General features: G+C 40.7%; 1 protein-coding gene across 1 annotated transcript in view; it reads left to right on the top strand.

The window, feature by feature from the left end:
- Acoxl (acyl-CoA oxidase like) overlaps positions 1-26,142 on the top strand; it is a 352,250-nt gene that overhangs the window by 133,476 nt on the left and 192,632 nt on the right. Inside the window, 1 exon segment of the mRNA XM_087201767.1 lies at positions 8,689-8,754. Within this exon segment, the coding sequence (XP_087057893.1) occupies positions 8,689-8,754 (66 nt within the window).

Genomic DNA, 26,142 nt, shown 5'->3' with positions numbered 1-26,142 from the left:
TGTAATTTTGTTTTGTATTCATTAGAATACACTTTTTTTTCAAGAAAAATCTCAAGGATTCACAGTTCTGACGGCTAACATTAACCATCATGTCACTCATAGATATTGCTAAGGCTGTAATTCTGAAAAGTAAATTAATTTCCCTTGAGTGGGAACTAACTGATAACATTCAGCCCTCTCTCTAGGGTTGGCTGATTGGCTCTGGAAAGAACCTGCTTGTGTCTATGGCAACATGATGTGCAGGGAGGCTCTGCCCACACCACCTTCTCTGGATGTGCTTTGTCCACCTTGTCTCTCTCTGGAGTTTGGGATGAAAACTGGCTAGTTTTGTTGGATTCATAAAAGGGGCAGGTGCTTTAGAAAGCTTTCCAGTACACAAGCATGTGCACGCACACACCACATACACACACATAATTTTGTAACACAGCAGTAGATTTACCTTGTTTTCTTCTGTCAGCAATTTCATTATTTTTAATTTTTTTTTTTGGTACTGGGGATCCAACTCAGGACCTTGGGCTTGCAAGGCAGGTGGCGGCACCACTGAGCTAAGTCCCTGGTCCTCATTATCTTTAATTTAAGTTTAGGAGAAGGGGTCTTTTCTTTTCAACCCGAAGCTCTTTTTAAAGTAGTTTCAGTAAGACAGAGTAAGTTAGTTTTTTGTTTGCATTAAAAAAAAAAAAAAGAGTGCTTTGAGGGGAAATTTACAAAGGCTTTCCCAGATTAAGAATGAATAGAATACCAAGCAGTCCAAAGACTCGGGGTGATTGCAGTGACTGTGATGATGACACCTGCTGTTCCTTGAATACCTATGAGATGTAAGGCACATGCCTTACCTCACTTAGTCCACACTGTCATTATCAGCACTAGTTTAGGGTTGAGGAACTCAAGGCTCAGGGAGTTTGTTACCTCAGATAACACATTGGCAGGTGCTGGAGTCTGTGTGGAAACCAGGTGTGTTTGATCCAAAGCTTGAGTTTTTAACCATTCTGTCTTCTGCCCTCTCCTCCTGTGCTGCAAATAGGGGTGTGATATTGACTTGGCCCCAGGTTGGCCTCTTATGAGCAGCAGGAGGCACCAGAAAAGAACAAACTCAGCAGAGAGGCATCCAGGTTCCTGGGTGTTTGTTTGTGTAAGTGAACCCTCAAGGAGTAACCTGGAATTGGCCAGCCTCAGATCCAGAGTGACCCCACTAGTCCTTGCCAGTCAGGATTACAGTGTTAGTCAGAATGACCTACCCAGTGGAAATCTGGAGACTGTTGCAAGTTTACTTTACTTTGCATTGCCTGTTGTCTGGAGGACTTCTGGGGTCATGTTAGGTACTTTTCTCTCATTGCTGAGACAAAATACATGACAGCCAAAGTTAAAGGGGAAAGGGTTTTTTTTCCCTTAAATTCTTTTGGGAAAGGGTTTATTTAGCTTACAGTTTGTAAATGTTTCACTCCATAATCGGCTGACTCCAAGGCAGAATGGCACATGGCAGAGAGGTGTCGCAGAGGAGAAATAGTTCATGACCCCCACCCCACAGTAGCAAAAGCAACAAGGAACCTTAACAGCATCTTTCTGTACCTTTTATCTTATTCAGACTACCAGTATTAGGGCAGTGCCAAACCAATCAGTGTACTGGTTTAGTAATCACACACCCTTAATCCCAGCATCATACACTCTAGATTCAACCACTTCTGAAAAAGCCCCACCTGTGACTGCATGGGGCTTTGAGGGGACATCTAGACCGAAACCATAACAGGTCTCTGCTGGAGTCATTCATCAGCTGGTGGCCTGATCCTAATCACTTGGAGATCTGAAGCCTTCTCTGTTCAATGCTAAGGAAGGAGGGAAGATGGTCTTTGTAGTTTTGGATAATAGTCCCTGCTGGACACTGGGCACAATTTCAAACCCATTGGTTACCTGTTGTGGAGAATTTTATGTTGCTGGGCTTCTGACCTGGCATGATCTTTGAAAAAGACAAAAAAAAAAGGCTAGTGCTCTTTCTCCAAAGAGCTGCTCACTGGCCAAGGCAGTGTGGGCTCTAATATGTCTGTGTTTGAAGGTTTGAGGGAGACTGTCCCCGATCTCTGTGTACTGACAAAAAAGCAGTGAACTCTCATTTCTTTCTATATCTGAAAAATGCCCGTGTTTAAAAAGTGTCATGTTCATTGATGTCATCATAGTCATTGCAGATCATCTATTCTCTTCTTTTGTGCCTGGATTGTTAGACTGTAAGCGTTGAGAGGAAACAGGGTGCTTGGAAGGTACAAATATTATTTATTGCAATTTCTGCAAGAGCAGAAAGGCTTTTTGAGAACACTTTCTTGGGCCATTTTGCATATTTAATTACAGTGAAGGCCATTGTTCAGGCAACGTTTAACAATATGCTGTACTCAAACCCACAGACAACACATATTTCTTCCATCTCTACAGAGAGATTGAAAGTCACCAACTTGAGAAATAATAGGTAAAACAAGGTACATATAAAACATTGAGCTTGGTGTTTAAATGCAGAGTTGCTCAGAGCCCAAAAGGCAAACCATTAAACATTCAATTTAAAAAACAAACAAAGAAACAAAGAAACAAACAAACAAAGCATGAGTTATGTGAAGCCTGGCCTCTTTCACCATCCCTAGTGTGGGGTCAGTTGGGGTGAGGTACAGTGAGCCTTAGGACTGAGAGCTGGGGTGTGTGACTCCCACACATTACTTGATAGTAAAGATCCAGAATTTTTACATCCTGGCTCGCCAGATGGACCCAATCTGCTGGGTTTTATCAGTAGCATTAAAATGTCCTACATTATAAAATCCCCCACCCTTGTTGAGTTACTGTTGCCAGGAGTGCCCCAAGAAGGAGAGGCAGAAAGAGATGGGCTGTGTGGTCTCTTGAAGGTTTAAGTGTCTCTGTGGGGGGCTCTGGGAATGAGGTGCTGGGGTCTAGTGAGGGGCACCCACAAGATCCCTGAAATCCAATTTATGGCTGGGTCATTAATAAGAAAAAGTGGCCACAGGGAATGTGTCCTGGGCCAAGGAAGGAGCTTAGCTTTTGTCTGCAGAGCTCAGCACCTGGACAATGAAGGAGGAGGGTTTGCCTTCCCTTCCTCCAGCAGCAGGTATACCTGCGCACCATCTTGTACCCCAAGCCATTACAGGGTCAAGGGTGAAGGCTCAGTCACACAGCTCTTCTTTTCCAATGTGACTAAATGTCATTCACAGCAGACTGATGTAATGATGCTATGGAGGAGGAAACATGGGAAGCAATTATCTTTTTAGTAGGTCACTGGCCTCCTTTGGGAGAAGAGACCAGAGGGAGGGCAGGGAAGGCGGGCAGCGCTGCAGTAGCTGCCGTGGTGATTAATAGCTGTGTCACTTTCCACGAATGTTGCTTTAAGCAACCGTGCTCAAAATTGAGTGGGAATGAAATAAAACAACCCAAAATAAATGTTTCCTCTATTCCTTAGGAGTTTCTGGAATCCAGAAATAGCTTTTCAAATCTATAATTTTAAATGGCATCATTCACAGCACTCTCTGAATCCTGGATTTATTTTCATGTTTTCGTATATGTGTGTGTGTGTGTGTGTGTGTGTGTGTGTATACACATGTACACCAATTTTTGTTGTTAAAGACCAAGAAAAGTTTGACTATGGGCTTTTGGGGGGTACTGAAATAAAAATTATGTTTACAGAGAAAAATATAGCCTTTACATGTGTTTTTAAAGAAAAATAGTAATCTGGTGGAGGAAAGGACAGGAAGAATATTGTGTTCATATAGACCATAAACTGGAACAATAAAAGTGTCTGGCAGGCAGAAATTGCTGGCCAGCTGCAAGGATTACAGACCCATGATCTGTGTGCAGGGCAGCCTGCCAGGATGCTGGCAACCAGAGGACAGGCCCGGACTGCTGTGGCTCTCGGAGCACCCAAGGGAGCCTGAGAACATAAATAAGGTGACTGCAGTGTGGCAGGCCAAGGTTCTGCACATCTCATGCTCCCTGGGGACTAAGTCTCTTTCTGCCACTTCTATTGGAGCCTGGCTGCCAGCTTGAGGTTGATGTTGGATTCTGGGGCTGGCCTTTGGTTGCATCTCCAGGCAGAAGAGTCATTAGCTTTCAGTGTCATGTTTGCCCCTGGAGAAGACAGAGAGCACATCAGAGGGGTGAGAAGTCATGGAAACTCCCTGCTCAGTGCTCTGGGGACTTTTTGCACCTTGGGCCAGAGGGAGTTGGTTGCTGATTGCCATCTGTACATCCACTTGTTTCCTTCTGGTCCCCGGCAAGAAAGCCAGTACTGGGGAAGGCTGTTGGCATAAGGGGAGGTTGGTTCCTCTCTCCTTCTGCCCTCTTGTTTTCTTTGTCCATCCCTACCCTAACTGGCCACCAGTTCCCCCCCGGACACTTTTTTTTCCAGAGCAACTACTAGTAAGCAAACTTTCCAAGGAGAAGTTGGGGTGGGTGCTTGGAGGGGTTGGGATTGGAGCTGAGATGACAGGACATTGAGCCTGTTATTCTGCCTTTTGTCTCTCCTGAGTGCTTACCCCAGGCCAGACTGGGGCATGTGGAAATGAACAGGCATGCTGCCAGCAGGTGCTGTTTTAGAGGGTGTGCTGTACTGTTATTCAGGTATGGTGAAGCCAAAGGATTAGGAGACTATAGCCATAAATCACAGTTATGAAAAGATCGCTCGTAACTCACAGTTCCTAAGAGGAGGGGCAAGCCATCCCACAGGCGAGCCATAAGGATGCACTATGGTTAGTTGGGAGGCAGAGGGAGCCAGGGGATGGGTGAGCAGGGCAAGCAGGCTAAGCAGGTTAGCACTGGCCAGTTTGGGTACCTCTGAGGCCTGGAGGCTGTCATCAGTGGTTTGGCATCTGGCCCAGTGATGGGAGCAGGCAGTCATGGCCTGCAGTGTGAGAGCCTTATAGAGGAGATGTGGGTGCTGAATTGGTTAGTTTTCATTTGATAGAGTACTCAGAGGAGTGCCATTTGCTATCTTTAGGACTAAGCTAGTCCTGGAAGGGGTTGGCCCTCCAGGGTCAGCCAGGCCCCAGGTGTCCAAGTCACTAGCACATGGCTAGTACACCGTACAAAGTGCCAGCCTGACCAGAAGAGGTGCTGGAGCCCAAGGTGGAGTCACAGATGGAACACTCAGTGCTTTCTGAGCAGGAGGGGCCCTCTGGTCCAATGGATGAAGTTCTGTTTGGTGTTTGAAGGGGCACAATGAGGAGCTGGGAGAATCAGAAAAGTCTCAGTGCAAGGAGGTAGCATGTGGCTGAGCTACTAAAAATGAACCCAGCCAGATGTGTGGCAGTTAGGGGTGGAGGCCACCAGTGGCAGAGAGCCCTGCTTTGATAGAAGCCCAGGCTGGAAAAAGCCTGTGAATGAGCTTAGCAGGAAAAACACTTGGAGCACTCAAGTAAGGCTGTGTGGGCTTTTGAATTCCAAGCTGAGGCATTTGTATTTTATTTACTGAGTAAGCTATTTATTTGCTCACCTACTAAATTCAGGAACTCATGTAGAATGCCTACCCTTGGCTCTGCACCAATAGTCACAAAGTGTACTTAACTGGCTAGGATGCTAAAGAAAGTTATCCTGGATGAAAAGAAAATCACTGTAGCAGGGGTTAGAAACTATTGCTTAGGCCAGCAGGTAATGTCAGTGAGTGGACAGGGTTTGAAGGACCATAGGGAACAGCCAGATCTGGACCAAAATGGCTGGAGACTCTGAGGTCCAGAGGATCACCTCTTAGGAATTAGTTCCAGAGTTTCCAGATCTTCCTGTCTTTTTAAACTAAGTCTGGAAGTTCAAGCTGTCATGAAATCTGATTTTTGTGATTGCCTGGTAATTCAGCATTGAATTAGCTAACTTCCTCCCTGACCACATGATATAGACACTCACTTTCTGCTTTATATCTGTCATCCCAGTTGAACTAGAATGGTCAAAGAGGTAGTGGGGTCATCTCCAGTGTGCCTACATTGGGAAACTGAGGCACACCTGATGGGGACAGATCTAGCAGTCAAAGTCCTTCCTTAGGGTCATGAGTAGGCCACCCTACCATGCTTGATCTACATTTCTTTGTTTACAAAACTCCTTCATTCAATATTGAGTGTCTGCTGTGTGCTATGCCAAGATCAAGACTTCATACAGAGGAACAGAAAATTCAATGAGATGTTGTTTAGAACTATATAGTTGCAATGATTTTTGAGCAAATCAAAAGCTAAAAGGTGTGTGATCAATCACTTCATTGGCTGTCACTCTGTGGCTAGAGTGCCCTGAAATGATATTCTGCTGGCACATGATGAAATGATGGTGGTTGATAGCAGGTGGGAGGTTACACCATGTTCAAAGCTTTTAATGTCGATACTTTCTTGTCTGGGTCTTCTTATGTCCTGGGCTGTGACTCAGTGGCTGGGACTTGGGGTCTTGGCACCTAGTGTGCTGCTGGGCACAGAGCAAACAAACAAACAAACATCTCCCAGAGGAGTGAGTGTGTGTGGTCAAGTCTGGTTTTGATAAAGTTTTAGCCACAAAGATAAAAATAAAGCTACAGCATAATCACAGCATTTAAAAATAGAAAGAGAATGGGACCACCTGGAATTTGTAAGATGACTACATTATAGCAGTCAGGCTGCTACAAGAAAATACCATAGATTGGATTGTTTAAACAATAGATATTTATTTCTCACAGTTTGGGTGCTGGTAGATGCAGTGTCTTAGGTTTCTTCTCCTGGCTCGTAGATGGCTGCCTTCTTGCTATGCCCTCATGTGATCATTCCTCAGTTCATGGGTGTAGGGAACAGGGGAAGGGGACATTACCAGAACCTCTGCAGTAAGTCCTGGTCTCCTGTGAGCCACGGCAGTACAGGGCGAATTACAGGAAAGGTAGACAAATGAGACTGAGAAGAAGCTGAGCTTTGGGTCTGATCAGTGCTGCTCTGGGCGGCAAAGACAAGAAGCCCTAGCTTGCAGCACCTTTTATTTAGTACATCAGGAGAAACAAATGTAACAAATGAATATGTAGATTTCAGTATCACATTGGGATGAACAAGGTGTAACAAAAGACTGGGTGGGGGCGGCGGAAATCTAAGAACAATGAGAAACTATGCAGATGAAGATTTGGTTCCTCCCAGGAACTACACAGATGAAGATTTGGTTCCTCCCAGGGTGTCTCTTGCAGGTGTGGTCTTGTCCTGGAGCATTACAGCATCTGGGATCACTGAGGTCTCAATTGTGACCTGAGGCCAAAATGGAATTATGTCTTGGAGTGTTATAGCTGGCCTGTAGGCAGGAGAACTAGGCCTACTCAAATGATTTTTCCCTAGAATTATGTAGCATTGCTCCCAACACATGGGGCAGGGCAGAGGGGAAGAAAGAGGGAGATCTCTTCATCTTACAAGCCCACTAATCCTATTGGATGAGCACTCCACCCTTATGATTTCATTTCACCATAATTACCTCCTAAAACCCCTGTCTCCAAATAGTCACTTGTGGGTTAGAGCTTCAACATTGGAATTTTGTAGGGACACAATTTAGTCCATAGCAAAAACCTAACACAATGACACCATTATTGGATCTGTGAATTTTTTGGAGGGGAGATAATCACAAGCTAGTATCCTCATAGGTGGTCTGGCCACCCTGCTCTGTTTGGCTCTGTGCAGGGAGAGAGGAAGGGCATGGACCAAGGACAGGGTGGGTAGTGTTCCAGGGACAACCCTGTGGTTAGACTGAGCCTGGGGGGAGTGTGTGCTTGCAGTATTTCCAAGAGGCTGCCCCCTGTGTGCTTATTGTTTGTCCCATCACCCACAGCCCACCCATAGGACAGGCCAGGTTTAGACGCTTGTTACACTAAAGAGATTAGAAAAGATGAGGGTGTCTTTCTTTTGCTTACAACTAGAGACAAATAATCTTAAGGTATAAAATTATGTTTAAGAAAGTCTATCAAATACAAAAGTTTTAAAGAAATTGCTGTTCCCTCTCTCTCTCTCTGAGTGATTGATGAATATCTTCGACCCTCTGGTGTCTGCAGAACATTTGACCTGAGTGACAATGCAGCACTGTGTTTGTGTTTGCACATGCATATGTGTGCATATGCACACATATACTTGTGTAAAATGTTGTGCTTTAAGAAGTCAACATTAAGCTCAGAGCTGCTCAAAGAAAGACTTCTGCCAAGCCCAAGATTGTAGAGAATCAGCCTGTAGACGGCAGGGGACACCCTTGGGTCAAGCCTGGGCTCTTTGAAGTTGGCAGCCTTGGGATACTGCAGGGTTTGTCCATGGGCTTTGCCTGTGGAAACATCCCATGCCACCTTCCATACTACTCTGGGGAAAGGGTGGTTCTCCCAACACAGCTGCTTCAGAGTGTGATGCAGCCACTGTGTGCCAGCCGTGGGATGCAAGGCCAGGTATAGAGAACACCTTTTCCATGTAGACCTGCAGGGAGGCTTAGGTGCACTGAGAGTAATGACCTGCCTGGGAAGTTGTCAGGAGCACTGGGGTTAACATTTGCCCTCCTTGTTGAGAATGTCCTTTTGAAATATGTCCTAGGCTTCAGCTCCTGTCCTATTAATTATGTCACTAGCCTAGTAAAGCTGAATAATTAATGATCACAGGGCACTTGGAACTATAAAATGTCATGCAAATGTTGAGGAGTAAAAATTACTTTGCATTAGATACGTATATTTCTTGAAAAATATTCCATGGTGAGAAGGTTAACACAGAAGCTGCAGCTGATGCCTCACCTGGCCACAGCACTGGCCCTGATCTTCACCAGCAGGTGAGATGGCTTTGGGTTGGTTCTCCTCCAGGGAGTGTGAGGCCCTGGAATTAACAAGGACTTAAAGGAAAGGCAGGCAGAGGGCTCATTTTCCAACCTGTGAAGAGGAATTGGGCCTACAGTTAAAATCTGATGTTTAGATTAAATATGAGATCCAAACTTTGATTCTACAGATGAATGGAATCTAGAGAGAATTCAAGAAGTTTCAAAAGTGCCCTTTTCAACTAGTGTTTTGCTAGTTGCCAAGAGTAGAAGACTTAAACAGTTGAAATATATCTGCTTTCTCGTAAAGGTTCTAGATGATAGTAAAATATTAAAAAATAGGTCAAGATGTGTGTGTACGTGCGGGTAGGGGAAAGAGGTGAGGTGCTGAATAAAACAGCAGGAACAATACCATAAATACCCATGGAAATTCACAGTTAGTGCAGGTCCTCAGCCATTATTATCCTTGCACTCTAAAGATAAGAAACATGGGGCCCAGGTGGACTGGAAATAGAAATCCAAATTTTGGGCCCTTCTTTCCATATGTAATTTTGCTTCCCAGTGTCAACTACAGCAATTGAGTTGTAAATAAATTAGGGTTGACATGTGCTTGAAATTTTATACATTGGTGAGTGAGTGACCATATGAAGGTGGTCATAGGAGAGACCCTGCCATATCGAGTGTGCTGTTGACTTGTGGGTCTCCAGGCCCTTGGGCCTGGCTGGGAGGGGTTGGGGTACCCTGTGCTCCAGTCACTCACAAGGCTGGGGAGCGGAATGAGAGGGTTCCAGGGTACACCAACAGTGAATCTTACAGACTGAGCATCAGGTAACAACCCAAAGACGTGTGCAAGTTCCCTGGAAAAAAATTAAATCACTTACATCCAACATCTGTTACTTAAACTGTTAATGTTTCTGAATGTTTTTTGAGGTTTAATTTGCATTACAGTAAAATGCACAGATTTTGGTGTATAGTTCAGTGAGTTTTGACAAACATCCACTTGTGTAACAAACCCTTCAAACAAATATAAAACATTTCCATCACCACAGAAAGTTCCTCACACCCCTTTGCTGTCCATTCCCACCTCACCACTGTAGCAGAGATAACCAGCTTGCTGATTTCCATTCCCATTGTTGGTTTTGTTTCTGAATGTCATGTAAGTGAAATCATGCTGTATATATTTGTAGTTTATTTCCTCCAATATGTCTTGATGTTCCTTAATGTTGCTGATAGTTGGTTAATTTTTTTTATTACTGAATAGGGATGTTAAATGAGTAAACTACAATTTGCTTATCTATTCTCTCACTATGGACATTTACACTTACTTGTTTGTTGCTAATCAATTTTTGTATATTGACCTTGCAGCCTGTATTCTCACTAAATCCACTTTTTAAATTTAGTAGTTTCTTCGTAGATTGTTTGGGATTTTCTTTTTTGTTTGTTTTTATTTTTTATTAATATGGTACATGTTTGTGGTACAGTACATAATGATTACATTCCTCATAGGGAGTTGGTACACATATGCAACACATTTCAATTCCTCTTTTCGTCCTCTTCCCCTCCCATCTTGCCCCCTCCCTCCACCTCTTGCTGTCCTTCTCTTTTACAAAAAATCAATCTCTTTTTTATTGTCTATCTTTTTTTATTAGTACATGATTGAAGTACATAATGTACATTCTTTGTGTCGGGTTTGTACATGTGCATAACACATCTCAATTCTTTTCCATCCCTCTTCCACCCCTCCTTCCTCTTCCTCTGTCTCTTGATCCCCTTCCCATTTGAGAAAGATCTATCTCCCTGCTTCCTGTTATCTTTTATTGTGCTCCTTATTTATAATTTGAGTTTCTCATATAAGAGAAACCATGTGACATTTAAGTTTGAATGCACATTATATTACATATAAATACATAGAGTTTATGCTTTTTAATTTTTTCTTGCTTTATTGGACTGGCTAAAACCTCCACTACAATACCAAATAGCTCCAGTAAGAGTGGGCAAGCATATCTTCTTGTTATTACTAGGGGAAAAGCAGTCACTGTTTCATCATTAAGTATTCCATGCTTGCTGTAGGATTTTTTAAATGGCCTTTATTAGACTGAAGAATCACTCTTCTACTTCTTCCTGACTAAGCATTTTTATCATGCATGGTGAATTTGTCAAAAAAAATTGATTTGTTTTGAAAGTGGGTAGTGCGAGTTCTCTGACTTTGTTCTTTTCAGAAGTGTTTTGACTATTCTCATTCCTTTTTGACTTAAAAATCACTTATTCTTGAGTGAATATTTTATTGATTTCATCTAATTGTCAGATTTATGCCATAGTGTTGGTCACTGCACCATTTCTTGTCATCCTTTTAATGTTCATGGGGTCGTCGTGGGATCATTCTTTGCTGATACTTTGTGTTTTCTCATCAGGAAGATAGATGTTTATCAATTATATAGGGTTTTTAATATTTTATGTGATTGACTATTGTGTTTCTGTTTTAAATTTAATTAATATTTACTCTAATGGTTGCCAGTTTCTTTGTGCTTGGTTTGATTTTACTTGTATTGTTGCTCTCTGTCTCTTACGGTGGAAGGTTAGATTACTGCACTGAGGCCTTCCTTCTGGGCTAACATAATCATTTAGTACTAAAAATACCCTCTAAGTATTGCAGCTACATCCCTCTGATTTTGATTTGTTTCTACTTAGTTAAAAATAGTTTTAAATTTTCTTGAGACTTCCCCTTTGACCTATGGATTATTTAGAAGTATGGTCCTGGTCCAAGAACATCCTTTTTATGACTTCTGTTCTTTGAAATTTATGTCCCACTGTGTGTATGTGTTTCTGTGTGTGTATTACCCCAGGTACACTTGTGAAGAATGTACATTCTGCTGTAGTTGAGAGGAGAATTTATAAGGTAAGCTAGGTCAAGTTGGTTAATTGCTCTCTGCAGCTCATACTGATATTCTGCTTACTTCTACCAATGACTGAGAAAAAAGCTGACATTTCCAACTATAATTATGCATTTGTCGATTTCCTCTTTCATCATTATCAGTTTTTAATTCAAGTATTTTGAAGGTTTTTTAAAAATTAGGTGCATACACATAGAAGATTATTATTTCTTCCTTATCTTGAAATCTGTTTTGTCATATTAATATAGCTGCTCCAGAGATCTTTTGTTTAATGTTTTCATAGTACATATTTCTTCATACTTTTAGTTTCACCTACTTCTATCTGTAAAGTGAGTTTCTTAGTAAAAGCTTATAATTGGATCTTGCTTTTTAAATCCACTTTGACAGTCTCTTAACTGGTGTGTTTAGACCAATTGCACTTAAAGTGATTACTGATATATTTGGATTAAAGCCTGTCATGAAATAACTGATTTTTATTTTTTTCCATCTGTTGTTTCTGTTTTCCGGTTTTCTGCCTGCTCTTGGGTGAATGGAACATTGTTTGTTATTCCATTGCATCACTTTTATTGACATGTCATTTATACTTTTAGAAAACATTTAAATTGTTAACCCAGGACTTACAATGTACACCTTTGTAATTATGTACAATGTACATAATTAATCAGAGATGATCTTCAAACATTATTATACTACTTCCCATCTAGTGTAAGGCCCTTGAACAGTGTTTGCCCTCTTCCTCCCTCTAATTCTTTGTGCTATTGCAATCATATAGCATATTGTTACTTTTAAATATGCGACAAACACACAGTATGTTGCTATTGTTTTATCTTTTAAATGGATGTGCTTTGCAGCAGTTAAAACTAAGGAAAATTGAATTTTATTTTACTTCTATGTTCCATTTCAAACTCTGTTAGCTTCTTTGTGTAAGGCAGGTCTCTAACTCACAGTGTGTGTATATATATATTTTTTTGCCTTTCAACATTTCTTTTTAACCTTTAACATTTCTTATAGATCTATTAGGAATTAATTCCTCCTTTTATGTTTCTTTCTTCTTTTTTTTGAGAAAGTCTTTATTTTTATTTCCTTTTCCTTTCTCTTCTTTCTGCCTTTCAGTCTATCTTTGAATGAATTGTCAATGAGAATTCTAAGTTAATAGTGTATTTTTCTTTGAGCACTTTAAAGATGTTCGTCTATTTCCATCTCGTTCCTTGATTCTTATGAGACCAGACATAATTCTTCCCACTTTTTCTCTGTGCATAAACTTTTCTCCTCTGTTTGCTTTTAAGATTTTTTTCTCTTTGACTTTCAAAGTTTGGTTATGTTGGTCTAGGTGTGGTTTGTTGTGTCTGTACCATTTAATATTTGTTGTGAATCTGGAATGTGAGGATTGAAATTTTTCATCAAATTTGGAAATATTTTGTCACTTGTTAATTTTTTTTCTGTCTTATTTCTTTCCTTCTTGGTTTCTAAGTATACAAATGTTAAACTGTATTTTATTGGACCACATATCACTGAATGTATGTTCGTCTTTCTTGTCTTTTTTTCCTTCTATGCTTCAGTTTGGATAATGGCCATGGATCTATCTTCCAGCTCTGTGTTCCTTTCTTGTGCAATGTCCAATCCACTGAAAAGTGCTTGTCTCTCTCTGGAGTTCAGCTTATCAAGGTTCCTTCAATATTCACCCCTTGATAACTCTATAGGCAAATGATTTTTATTTTATCCATTTTTGGTGGTATTAAGGGAGCAAAAGCCTATGCCATCCTATGTCCTAACCCATGACATTTCTTTTGACCTCACCAATGCCATGTGAGGTTGTCACTATTGACAAAGCCACTCTGTCCCCATGCATTCCTTTTTGCTTTACCTCCCTACCCCTGCTTCATCTGAGGCAAATAATTCTTGAAACACAAGGTTGGCTTTTCAGGAGTTCTCAACCCAGATGGATGTTCATCAAAATGTGCTTTTCATAAAATATAAACTTTGTCACACAAATCCACTAATTCTAATTCATCAAAACTGGGGTATGTCTCAGGAATAGGGAGTGGGTATATATAAGTTACTTCTAGTGACCAGCCAGAGTTGAAAATCACAGGATATTTTTAGGCAGCTCCCTAGTATGACCTGAAAACTTTACAATAGAAAAGAAGCAGCACTACTAATTATCATGAAAATTTAAATTGAATTCAAGTAATTTGATTATGAAATCTGAGAACTTTTTTACATGTGTGCCACAAGAAAAATAATTGTTTGAATTTTTCCCAATGTGATTTGTAACTATTATAAAGAAGCAAAGGTATTTGAACATTTACCTCCCAGTTAACTATTTACAAATCTGTAACATAGAAGTTTCTAGACTACATTGCCAAGACTCCTGTACATTCCACACTTATAAATTCAATTTTATACATGCATTTTAATTGGTATCAACACATTTCCTTTGTTTTCAGCTCTGTTTTTATTTTTTTAACTTTAAGCTTAATATTCCTTGATTCTACTAGAAAATATAAATTTTTGTTGATTCACAATTCTAGCTTCAGGTTTCAGGGGAGAAATGAGAGGTGATTATCTGAAATGAATACAAAGTTCATGGAACCCTAACCTGCTGCATCAGGCCTGATGCCACACTGTTGAACAGGAGTCACTCCATTGCTCCAGAACTGATATTCTTGACTTTCATTTACTTGTACCATCTGTGATCTCTGGCCAAGCTCAGGGTCCTTCTCCAACTCAGCTGTGCCTTCCCTTCTCTTCTCTATCCCTATGTTGCTGCCGGGGTTCATCCCACTAGAAATCTCAAAATCATAGAATCACCAAGAAGGCCACAGCCTGACTTGAGGGGAAAGGAAGATTAGGAAGAGGTCACCTGTGTTTTAAAACAAGGCAAAGTTTGTGATGATTACCCAGAGTTGATCACACTACCCAATGCATACATGAGTCAAAACATAATGCTGTGCCATGTGAATATGTACAATATGTTGCAATCAAATTAATAATAATAGACTGCTCCAATGCAGAGGAAGGGGCTTCCGTGCCACCGTACCACCACTCCCACTGCAGAGGTAAGGGTTTCCGGGGTGCCAGACCACCACTCCCAGCCCAGAGGAAGGGGCTTCCAGACCGCATTCCAGTGCTCCCAGCCCAGAGGATGTGAGCCGGGCAGGCACCAACAGCACCCCTCCACCCCGGTCGAAATGAGAAGACATATAAACAAGAAATCAGACTTCCAGATCACCTACAGCAAACCCCAAAGGGAAATGACATGGAACATGCTGATACGCAATGACCTGGACTCCCTGAACTGGCAACAAAAGAGGATCTTGAAAAAATGAAATCAGAAATGATTTCTCAGATAACAGCAGAGACTGTGCTCCTAGTGCAAGACATGATTGACAAATCTAAAGAGGGCCTGAGGAACATGATGGAATCCCAACATAAGAAAAAAATGGAATCCATAAAACAGATACAAAAAGATTTCCAGGAGATTAAAAACTCCACTGAAAGTCTACACAGCAGAATGAGCCAATGCGAGGATAGAATTTCACATATAGAAGATAAGATTGCAATTAGTGAACAGGAAAAGAAAAATTGCTTCAAAATTATAAGGGACCATGAGAAACCAATCCAGCAGCTGCTAGACGATGCAAAGAAGAATAACATAAGACTGATTAGAGTCAATGAAGAAACAGGAGAGTGTGCAGATGACATAAAAAAACTGTTCACAGAATTGATTTCCCCAAGCAGGGGGAAATAACTTGACATACAGATAAGTGAGGCATATAGGACTCCAAGTAGCCTTGATCAATAAAAATCTACACATAGGCTTATAACTGTTAAGATTCCAGAAACCCAACAGAAGAACAAAGTTCTACAAGCAGTTAGAGAAAAATAACAAATCACATACAAAGGAAAGAACATCAGAATCACAGCAGAGTTCTCAACGCCAACCCTCAAGGCAAGAAGAGCTTAGAGTGATGTATTCCAATCCCTAAAGGAAAACAGCCTCCAACCCAGATTGATGTACCCTGCAAAACTATCTTTCAAAATTGATGGAGAAAGAAGATACTTTTATGACAAAGAGCACCTTAGGAGCTTCATGAATACCAAACCAGCACTAAAAAAAATATTAGACAATATCCTAGGAGAAGACAATGAGGATCACATGCCCAAGAAGCACAGGAGAATGAATCCATCAGGCCTGACAAGAAATTAAATGTAAAGGGGGAGAATTAAACAAAAAGAAAAAGTCATGACAAAGATAAGTCAATACTTATCAGTTATAACCATTAATGTTAATGGTCTAAATTCACCAATCAAAAGAAATAGACTGGCAGAATGGGTCAAGAAAAAAAATCCAACAATATGCTGCATACAAAAACACACTTAATTCAAAAAGAAACACATAGAATGAAAGTTAAAGGATGGAAAACAATAATCCATGTGACAGGAACCTGAAAAAAAGCAGGAGTAGATATCCTCTTTGGAGACCAAGTGGATTTCAAACCAACACTAATTAAGACAGACAAAGAAGGACACTACATCCTTGTAAAGGGAACAATCCAATAGGAAGAAATGACAATCATAAATTTCTATGCACCAAACACTAGTGTGCCCAACTATATAAAACAAATACTAACAGACATGAAAAGTCATATATGCCCTAATACAATAGTAGTGGGGGACCTCAATACCCCACTGTCACAAATAGATAGATCAACTAGACAAAAAATAAGTAATGAAATACTAGAACTCAATCGAACTCTTGAACAATGAACTTAACAGATGTTTACAGAGTGTTCCACTTCACAAAATCAGAATACACATTCTTCTCAGCTCCACATGGATTGTTCTCCAAAATAGACCACATACTCACTCGTGGAATATGTTTAAGTAAGTTCAAAGGAATTAAAGTTATCCCCTGTATATTATCAGACCATAGTGCGATGAAATTGGAGATCAAACTAGGAAACCATGCAATTAGTTGTTTGTGTATTTTTTTTTTAAAAAAACCATCTTTCAGCTCTTTTGCTTGTTTTAAGATCAGGATTTATATGCATTTCTGTTACTGAGTTGTAAGAGGTCATGTTTTCTTGTAGGAGTTTTAGAGTATTATTTCCTATATTTGAGTGTATGGCCCATTTTGAGAAAACGTGACTATGATGCTAGGTAATAGTTTAACTTCATTGTATTGCATGTGACTATCCAGTTGTATCAATATCATTTGTTGAAAAGACAATTTTTCTCCCCTGTCTTGGCATTGTTGAAAGTCAGTTGACTGTTTTGACTATTACAGCTATTAGTAAGTTTTGAAACAAGAAATATATGTGCTTCAACTTAATTCTTTTTGAAGACTGTTTCATTTATAGGAAACAAAAAAGTCCAATTGTCATTATTTGAAGATGAAATGATACTCTATATAGAAGACCCCAAGAACTCCACCAAAAGTCTTCTAGACTTAATAACCAAATTTAGTAAAGTAGGTGGATACAAGGTCAACACACAAAAATCAATAGATTTTCTGCACACAAAAAACAGACTCACTGAGAGAGAAATGGGGCAAACAGTTCCTTTCACAATAGCATCCAAAAAAACTGAAATACCTACGAAACAACCTAAGAAAATAAATCAAAGACCTCTACCTCTACTCTGAAAACTATGGCACTCTGAAAAAAGAGATTGAAGATGATATCAGAAAATGGAAAGACATCCTTGCTCCTGGTAAGAAGAATCAACATAGTGTAACTGGCCATACTTCCAAAACTGCTATATAGATTCAATGCAATCCCAATTGAAATCCCAGCAGCATACTTCACAGACCTGGAGAAAACAATCCAAAATACATTTGGAACAAGAAGAGAACCAGAATAGCAAAAAGAATTCTAGGGAACAGAGATATGGCAGGGGGTATCGCAATGCCCAACTTGAAACTATACTACAAAGCTACTGTGATAAAAATAGCATGGTACTGGCAAAGAAACAGACCCGAGGACCAGTGGAACAGATTAGAAGATGCAGAAACAACTCCAGACACACTCAACCACCTCATCTCTGACAAAGGAGCCAAATACCCTCACTGAAGGAAAGATAGCCTCTTTAATAAATGATGCTGGAAAAATTGGGTTTCAACTTGCCAAAGATTTAAATTAGACCTATATCTTTCACCATGCACTAAACTAAAATCAAAATGGGTTAAAAATCTAAATGTCAAAACAGAAATGCTGAACCGGCTGGAACAGAGGTTAGGAAGAACTCTTGAAGACCTTGGTGTAGGAAAAGATTTTACCTCAGTTGCCTGTGAACTGGCACAAACAATCAACAAGTGGGATCTCTTCTTACTAAAAAGCTTCTGCACTGCAAGAGGCACCACCAACAGTGTGAAAAGACAACACACAATGTGGGAAAAAATTTTCACCAGTGGTCCCTCAGACAAAGGTCTACTATCTAGAATCTATGAAGAATTTTTTAAAAATCAGACCTCCCAGCCAGAGATTTAGCTCAGTGGTTTTGTCACCTGCTATGCAAGCTCAAGGACAAGAGTTCAATTCCTGGTACCAAAAAAAAGAAAAAATCAGACCTCCCAAATTTAAAGACCCAATCCAAAAATGGGCATCTGAAATGAACAGACATTTCTCACACAAAGAAGTAGAAATGCCAAATAAACATGAAGAAATGTTCAACACCACCAATCATTTGAGAGATGCAAATGAAAACAATGCTGAGATTCCACCTCATCCTAGAAAGAATGGCTGCCATCATGAAATCAACTAATAACAAATGCTGACAGGGCTGTGGGGAAAGAGGAACCCTGCTCCACTGCTGGTGGGAGTGTAGACTGGTGCAACCACTGTGGAAATCAGTATGGAGATACCTCAGAGAACTAGGACTGGAAGTCCCATTTGACCCTGCTATTCCCCTGCTATGTATCTTCCCCAAAGAATTAAAAGAATCATACCACAGTGATATATGTGCACCCATGTTCGTAGCAGTGCAGTTTGTAATAGCTAAAACTTGGAAACAGCCCAATTGCCCATCAACTGGAGACTGGAGAAAGAAAATGTGTTTTTTTAATAAAATGGAGTACTACTCAGCCATAAAGAATGAGAAACTAGAGACATTTATAGCTAAATGGATGCACATTGAGGCGATACTCTTAAATGAAATAAATAGGACACACATGTGTAAATATAGAATAGTTTCTCTAGTGTGAGAACCTGAAAGTGTATATAAGGACTAAAAGGTATAATAGATAATGTGAAATAGGAAGAAAATCGGAAAAGGGGAAGGGGAAGTGAGAGGGGTAGGGAAAAGGAAAGAAGGGAATGGAATTAATATGAGAAAAAGAAAAAGTGGAAACAAAGTCTGTAAATAAGGAGGGATGGAGGGGTTGCAGGGAGGGCAGAGGAAGGGTGAAAAAATCAGAACCAAGAGAGTTTATGTAAAGGTGCAAATTTCCAATGATGAATGCCATTATATTGTATACCTTAAATGTAGCCATAAAATTAATTTAAAAAAATAAAGAAATTGGAGATCAATAGCAAAAAAACCCACAAAAATTTCATAAACACATGGAAATTGAACAACACACTTCTGAATAATCAATGGATCACAGAGGAAATTAAAGAAGAAATCAGACAGTTCCTTCAATTAAATGACAATGACAATACAACATATCGGAATCTATGGGACACAATGTAAGCAGTCTTACGAGGGAAATTCATAGCAGTGAATACTCATATTAGGAAAACAGAACAAGCCCAATTAAACAACCTGATGCTGAACCTCAAGCTTCTAGAAAAAGAAGAGCAGGACAACCCCAAAGCTCATACAAGGGAGGAAATTATAAAGATCAGAGCAGAAATCAATTCAATGGAGACTAAGAGAATGACAGAAAAAATGAATGAAGCCAAGAGTTGGTTCTTTGAAAGAATCAACAAAATTGAAAACCTTCTGCCAACCTTATCAGAAAAAGGAAAGAAAAGGCCGAAATCCATTCAGTTAGCAATGAAAAGGGTGAAATTACAATAGACCCAGCAGATATCCAGGGGATCATCAATACCTACTTCAAAAACCTATACACCAATGAGATGCAAAACATAGAAGAAATGGACAGATTCCTAGATACATATGAATTGCCAAAGTTGAACGAAGAAGACCTAAAAATTCTAAACAACCCAGTTATCAATCAATGAAATTGAAAATGTAATTAAAAACTTATGAACTAAAAAAAGCACAGGTCCTGATGGCTGAATTCTACAAGACATTTAGAGAGGAACTGCTGCCACTACTGTTTAAATTCTTCAATGAAATTGAAAGGGAAGCAATACTCCCAAATTCATTCCTGGAAGCAAGCATCACCTTGATCCCCAAAGCAGAGAAAGACCCAACTGAAAAAGAGAACTATAGGTCAATCTCACTAATGAACTTAGATGCAAAAATCCTTGATAAGACACTGGCAAATACAATGCAGAAGGTCATCAAGAAGATCGTACACCCTGACCAAGTGAGATTCATCCCAGAGATGCAGGGCTGGTTCAACATATGCAAATCAATCCATGAAATACACTACATCAATAGAGCCAAGGACAAAAACCATATTATTATCTCCATAGATGCAGAAAAAGCATTTGACAAAATCCAACATGCATTTATGATGAAAACCCCACAAAAAATTGGAATAGATGGTCTCTACCTCAACCTGATAAAAGCCATCTATGAAAATCCAATAGCCAATATCATACTAAAAGGTCAAAAACTGAAATCCTTCATACTAAAATCAGGAACAAGACAAGAATATCCACTATCACCACTCTTGTTCAATATAATTCTGGAAACATTAGCTACGGCAATTGGACAAGAGAAAGAAATAAAAGGAATAATGATAGGAAATGAAGAAGTCAAATTGTCATTATTTGCAGATAACATGATACTCTATATAGAAGACCCCAAGAACTCACCAAAAGTCTTCTAGACTTAATAACCAAATTCAGTCAAGTAGCTGGATACAAGGTCAACACACAAAAATCAATAGCTTTCCTCTACATGAAAAACAGACTCACTGAGAGGGAAATAAGGCAAACAATTCCTTTCATAATAGCATCCAAAAAACTGAAATACCTAGGAATCAACCTAATGAAAGAAATCAAAGACCTCTTTTTTGAAATTATAGCACTCTGAAAAGAGAGATTGAAGATGATATCAGAAAATGGAAATGGAAAGACATCCCCTGCTCCTGGGTAGGAAGGATCAATATAGTGAAAATGGCCATACTTCCAAAATTACTATATAGATCCAATGCAATCCTAATTGAAATCCCAGCAGCATACTTCATGGACCTTGAGAAAACAATCCAAAAATTCATTTGGTACAAGAACAGACCCAGAGTAGCAAAAGCAATTCTAGGTAACAGAGACATGGCAAGGGGTATCACAATCCCCAACTTGAAACTATACTACAAAGCTACTGTGATAAAAACAGCATAGTACTGGCAAAGAAACAGACCTGAGGACCAGTGGAACAGATTAGAAGATGCTGAAACAACGCCACACACACTCAGCCATCTCATCTTCGATAAAGGAGCCAAACACTGTCACTGAAGGAAAGATAGCCTTTTGAAAAAATGATACTGGAGAAATTTGGTTTCAACTTGTCAAAGATTAAAACTAGGCCTATATCTCTCATCTTGCACTAAACTAAAATCTACATGGATTAAAAATCTAAATATTAAAATAGAAATAATGAATTGGCTGGAACAGAGGTTAGGGAGAACCCTTGAAGACACTGGTGTAGGAAAAGATTTTATGAACAAAACCTTAGTTGCCCATGAACTAGCACAAACAATCAACAAGTGGGATCTCTTCTTATTAAAAAAGCTTCTGCACAGCAAGAGAAACCACCAGCAGTGTGAAGAGACAACCCACAATGTGAGAAAAAATCTTCACCTGCTGTTCCTCAGACAAAGGTCTACTATCTAGAATCTATAAAGAACTTAAAAAATCAGACCTCCCACATTTAAAAACTCAATGTGAAAATGGGCATCTGAAATGAACAGACATTTCTCAGACAACGAATTAGAAATAGCAAATAAACATATGAAACAGGGTTCCACATCCCTGGTCATTTGAGAGATGCAAATGAAAACAATGCTGATATTCTACCTCCCTCCAGAAAGATTGGTTGATTTCATGATAGCCAATCTTTCTGGACAAATGTCTTTCTAACAAATGTTGGTGGGGATGTGGGGAAAGAGGAACCCTACTCCCCTGCTGGTGGGAGTGTAGACTGGTGCAACCACTGTGGAAATCAGTATGGAGATACCTCAAAGAGCTAGGCCTGGAAGTCCCATTTGACCCAGCTATTCCCCTGCTGGTTATCTTCCCCAAAGAATTAAAAGAATCATACCATAGTGATATATGTGCGCCCATGTTCATAGCAGCACAGTTTGTAATAGTGAAAGCTTGAAAGCAGCCCAGTTGACCTTCAAGTGCACACTAGATAAAGAAAATGTGGGGTTTTTTAAAATAAAATGGAGTACTACTCAACCATAAAAAATGAGAAAGTAGAGACATTTATTGCTAAATGGATGCATATTGAGGCCATACTCTTAAGTGAAATAAATAGCACACACATGTGTAAATACCAAATAGTTTCTCTAGTGTGAGAAACTGATAGTGTAAATAAGGACTAAAAGTTATAATAGATAATGTGAAATAAGAAGAAAAGGGGCAAAGGGGAAGGGGAAGTGGGAGGGGTAGGGGAAAGGAAAGAAGGGAATGGAATTAATATGCAAAAATGAACAAAAGGAAATAAAGTCTTTGTAAATAGGGAGGGATGGAGGGGTTGAAGGGAGGGTAGGGGAAGGGGGAAAAAATAAGAACCAAGAGATTATGTAAAAGTGCATATCTCCAATGATGAATGTCATTATATTGTATACCTAAAATGTACCAGTAAAATAAAATTTAAAATTAATTAATAACAATATTAAAGCCCAATCCTAGAGAGAAGTTGATGCTTTCTGCTACATATTCTGGTGTTCTTATTTCTTTCTAGTTTATTGACCCTCCTTCCCACCTCCAGCTTGTTAGGAAACTGCTTAATCAAATTAGTTGTATAATAACAAGTGTATGCTAACTATGTCTCCTCCTTTTTCTTTCCCACAAAGGTTATCAAACATTGGTTCCAGGTTTCGTATCCCAGTTCTGTCTCCCAGTTTCCTGTGGACACATGGGGCCACAGGAGAACTTGAGGTGTGACTAGTAAGATGATTACTCTTTCAGTGTCTTGGGTCCTGCTGAAGCAGGAGGGCCCTCCACATCTTTAGGTGTAGGAGTCTGGAGCTGGTAAGCAGGAACAGCAGATATCCAGCCAGAGTAAGACACGAGGGAGAAATCTGCTTCTCCTCCTGTCCCCTGTGACAAAAACACGAGCAGTCAGACTGCACGGTGAGAAGGCAGTAACAGAAGTGAGGGAGCATGACTTTTGTCAGCGCAGTATTTATATATATCCAGCAGCTACACCAGGCCTTGCTAGTTGGGTTGCTGGGTAAAATATAGGCACCAGTTAAATTAGAATTGCAGATAACCAATGCATCCATATGTTAGTCTAAGTATAGAATATATTTAAGGTGAAAATTATGCATTATTTACCAGCGCTTCAGATTTCACTGGGCATTTTCAATTTCTGTGTTGAATCCGGCAGCCCAGCTTGCTAGGCCCTGTACATCTCCTGGTGGCCAAGTTAGATGTGGTCCTGCCACATGGAGCTCATGAGGCCTGGTTGGGGTTGACGGTGGTTGGTTGGCCAGCAGACCTTGTTCAACAGAGGATCCCTACTTGCACGTCTTCCCCTCTGCTTTTACCTGCTAGCCCTTCGTGAGCCCAGCCACTCCTGCCCCACACCACTCACATTCTTTTGTCCTCAACCAAGGAAGGCATGGAATTTATATAATTTCATTTTTCATTATTATAATGAAATACCTGAGGCAGCCTACTTTATAAGGAAAAGGATTTCTTTAGCTCACAGACCATATGCAGGGCTGTATTTGGTAGCATATCATGGTGGGAGTACACATGTCTCTCTGTGTCATCGTTCTCCTTGTTATAAAGCTAGGACTCAATTGGGGGCCTCCATCCTAACGGCCAAATCTAAACTAATCACCTCCCAAAGGCCCCACCTCTAAGTATCACAGTCAGATTAAGTTTCTACCCTCTTCATCCCATAATGTCCAACTTCAGGAATTAAACTTCTGCGTGAATTCTAGGGGGATAAATCACATTCAAACTGAAGAATAAAGGGGTCTTCCAGCTGTTTGCCCATGGAAGAGATGAGACTCTGGTGCTGTGCTGGGCAATGCCTGCTTAGTGAGGAGAGGGCCAGCTTGTGGGAGCCTCAGGAGAAGGAGCCCAATAGCACTGTGGTGGTGGCTTCCAGAGGAACCAGTGGGTTTTCCCCTACCTGGCTCCTTTGGACGAGCAGCCCTCTCTTCTCCCTCAACCAGCTGTGCATCAGGTGCCTCTCCAGATGCTGAGGATTTGGCAGCTAACACAACAGGTGCAGCTAGGTTGGATTCCTGTTTTCTGCCTTTGATGTGGGTCCCGTGCTTGGGTCATCTTCTTGACCTCCTTCAGTGGGGCCCATGGTGCCCAGGGACCCCTTCTCACTGCTAAGGGCTGGCACACCCTGGATGCTTCCTCATTCAGTGCCTCACTGGTGGACACAGAAGTCTGGATGTCATAGACTTATGTACACCCACCTCAGTGCCTTCTATGTTCCCATCTACTGACTGTGACAGCAGAGTTCCTCCATGTGGAGGCTCTGTGAATGATTGGTCACCTTCATCTGAGCCCTTAATGGTGGGCTGTTCAGTTCCTGCTACTGGTCCTCTTCTCAGTCTCCAGGCTCTGGTATTTCCATGTCTCAGTCAGCTCTGCCTGCTTCACAGCCTCTGCACACTCAGCAGCCCAAATCCACTTCTCTGTGGTCTCCTGAGGCTGCTCATCTTTCTCTTCTCTGAACCCACCCCCAAAGCAATCCTGAGAGTCTTCACACAGGAGAAAGCAGGAGGACAGGCTCTGAGGGGTGGGCAGCTGCTGGACTGCCCTGGGTTAGAATCTAGCTTCTTGACTCACTGGACTTGTGGACAGTTACTTAAGTCCTTTGCATGTGAATTCCCTCATTTGAAACAGTGAGCTGTCTTCAGGACCTACTTCCAAGAGTGGCTGGGGATTAAATCAGTTAGCATGTGGGATGTGGTAAGGACAGGGCCTGGCACATCCTAAACACTGATGGGTGCACACCAGGGCCTTGGGGACTCTACTCTGGGCATCTGAATCTTGATTCCATTTGCTAATTGTGCAGTATTGGGAAACCTGCTGACATTGTGTGTCTCTATTTCCTCATTTAAAAAATAGGAATAATATGGAGTCTGCTAACTAACTGGAGTTTTTTTCCAGATCATTATTTGTTCAATGTTGGTTTTGGGGATCTTTCTGAAACAAATCACATCCTCTGGTGTCTTGTTGGTGCTTGAGATGCTTTTTTAAGTTATATGCAAAAATGTTTAAGTGCTTTTCAGTTTTGTTTTGGTTGAGTTCTACTGTATTTGAATATTATTGTAGTTTTTCTCCCCTTGCATTGTTCTTCTTTGAACGGTTTTAATTTTTTGTATGTGTGTGTGTTTGATAATAAAGTTATTTAAAATTTAAAAAATAGGAATAATACCTGACTTAGAGTGTTATTAGGGTTAAATGAGTAAATAGTTGGACTGTGCAGAGCAGGGTACCAAGTGCTCAATAAATACGAATTGTTTTTATGGTTATCACCTCCTAGACTCTTCAAACTTTCTATCTCCCCATCCCACAATTTCCACATTCTGTTGATTTTATCTCCCTCCCCCCTCACCTCATCTACTCCCTCCCTAGCCTCGCTCCCCCACCTATCCCTTTTCAAGTCCACTACCACCAGCCCCCTGAAATAAAATATGAGTGTTCACTGGGATCCTCCTGTACCCTCCAGCATCTTCTGCACTGAGTAAAATTCAACTTCCTTCTCATGATCTTGGAGCAACTTCCCCTTGCCTGGTCCCCGCCAACCTCCCCCTCTCTGTCTTTTACTGTCCTCCATCACTGGGCTCCATGCCCCATCCTTGAGCTCATGCTCTTCCAGCCAGAGCCCTTCCTATGGGCATCCTCCCCAGGCCCCCTCCAACATTCATTCACCCTCACACCCTTGCCTTACCTTGCTTCACTGAGACACAGCTCAGGCTGTCATCTCTTCCATTTCTCTCCTAGAATAAGAAGCCCTCTTAGGAGCTCCTTGAAGCAGCATCTGGGCCTCTCTCATCACTGCATACTGCTCTTGGTTTGAGATTGTGACTTCTGTGAACATCGAAGTTGTGGGTTCTTAATTTGTCATCCTCACACTAGTAGTGCCCGGCTGTCTGTGCAGGTTGCTTCAGTTTATGGAATGAGACAAGTGTATTGACATCACACTTGGCCAAGGAATTGTTTGAAACTTTGCATTG

Source organism: Heterocephalus glaber, unplaced genomic scaffold (genome assembly GCF_053883595.1).
Source record: "Heterocephalus glaber isolate CG9 unplaced genomic scaffold, H.glaber_assembly_v1.0 deba00000470, whole genome shotgun sequence".
NCBI classification, from domain to species: domain Eukaryota; kingdom Metazoa; phylum Chordata; class Mammalia; order Rodentia; family Bathyergidae; genus Heterocephalus; species Heterocephalus glaber.
The sequence above is the reverse complement of the archived record's forward strand: the minus strand, read 5'-3'. Positions and strand labels throughout refer to the sequence as shown.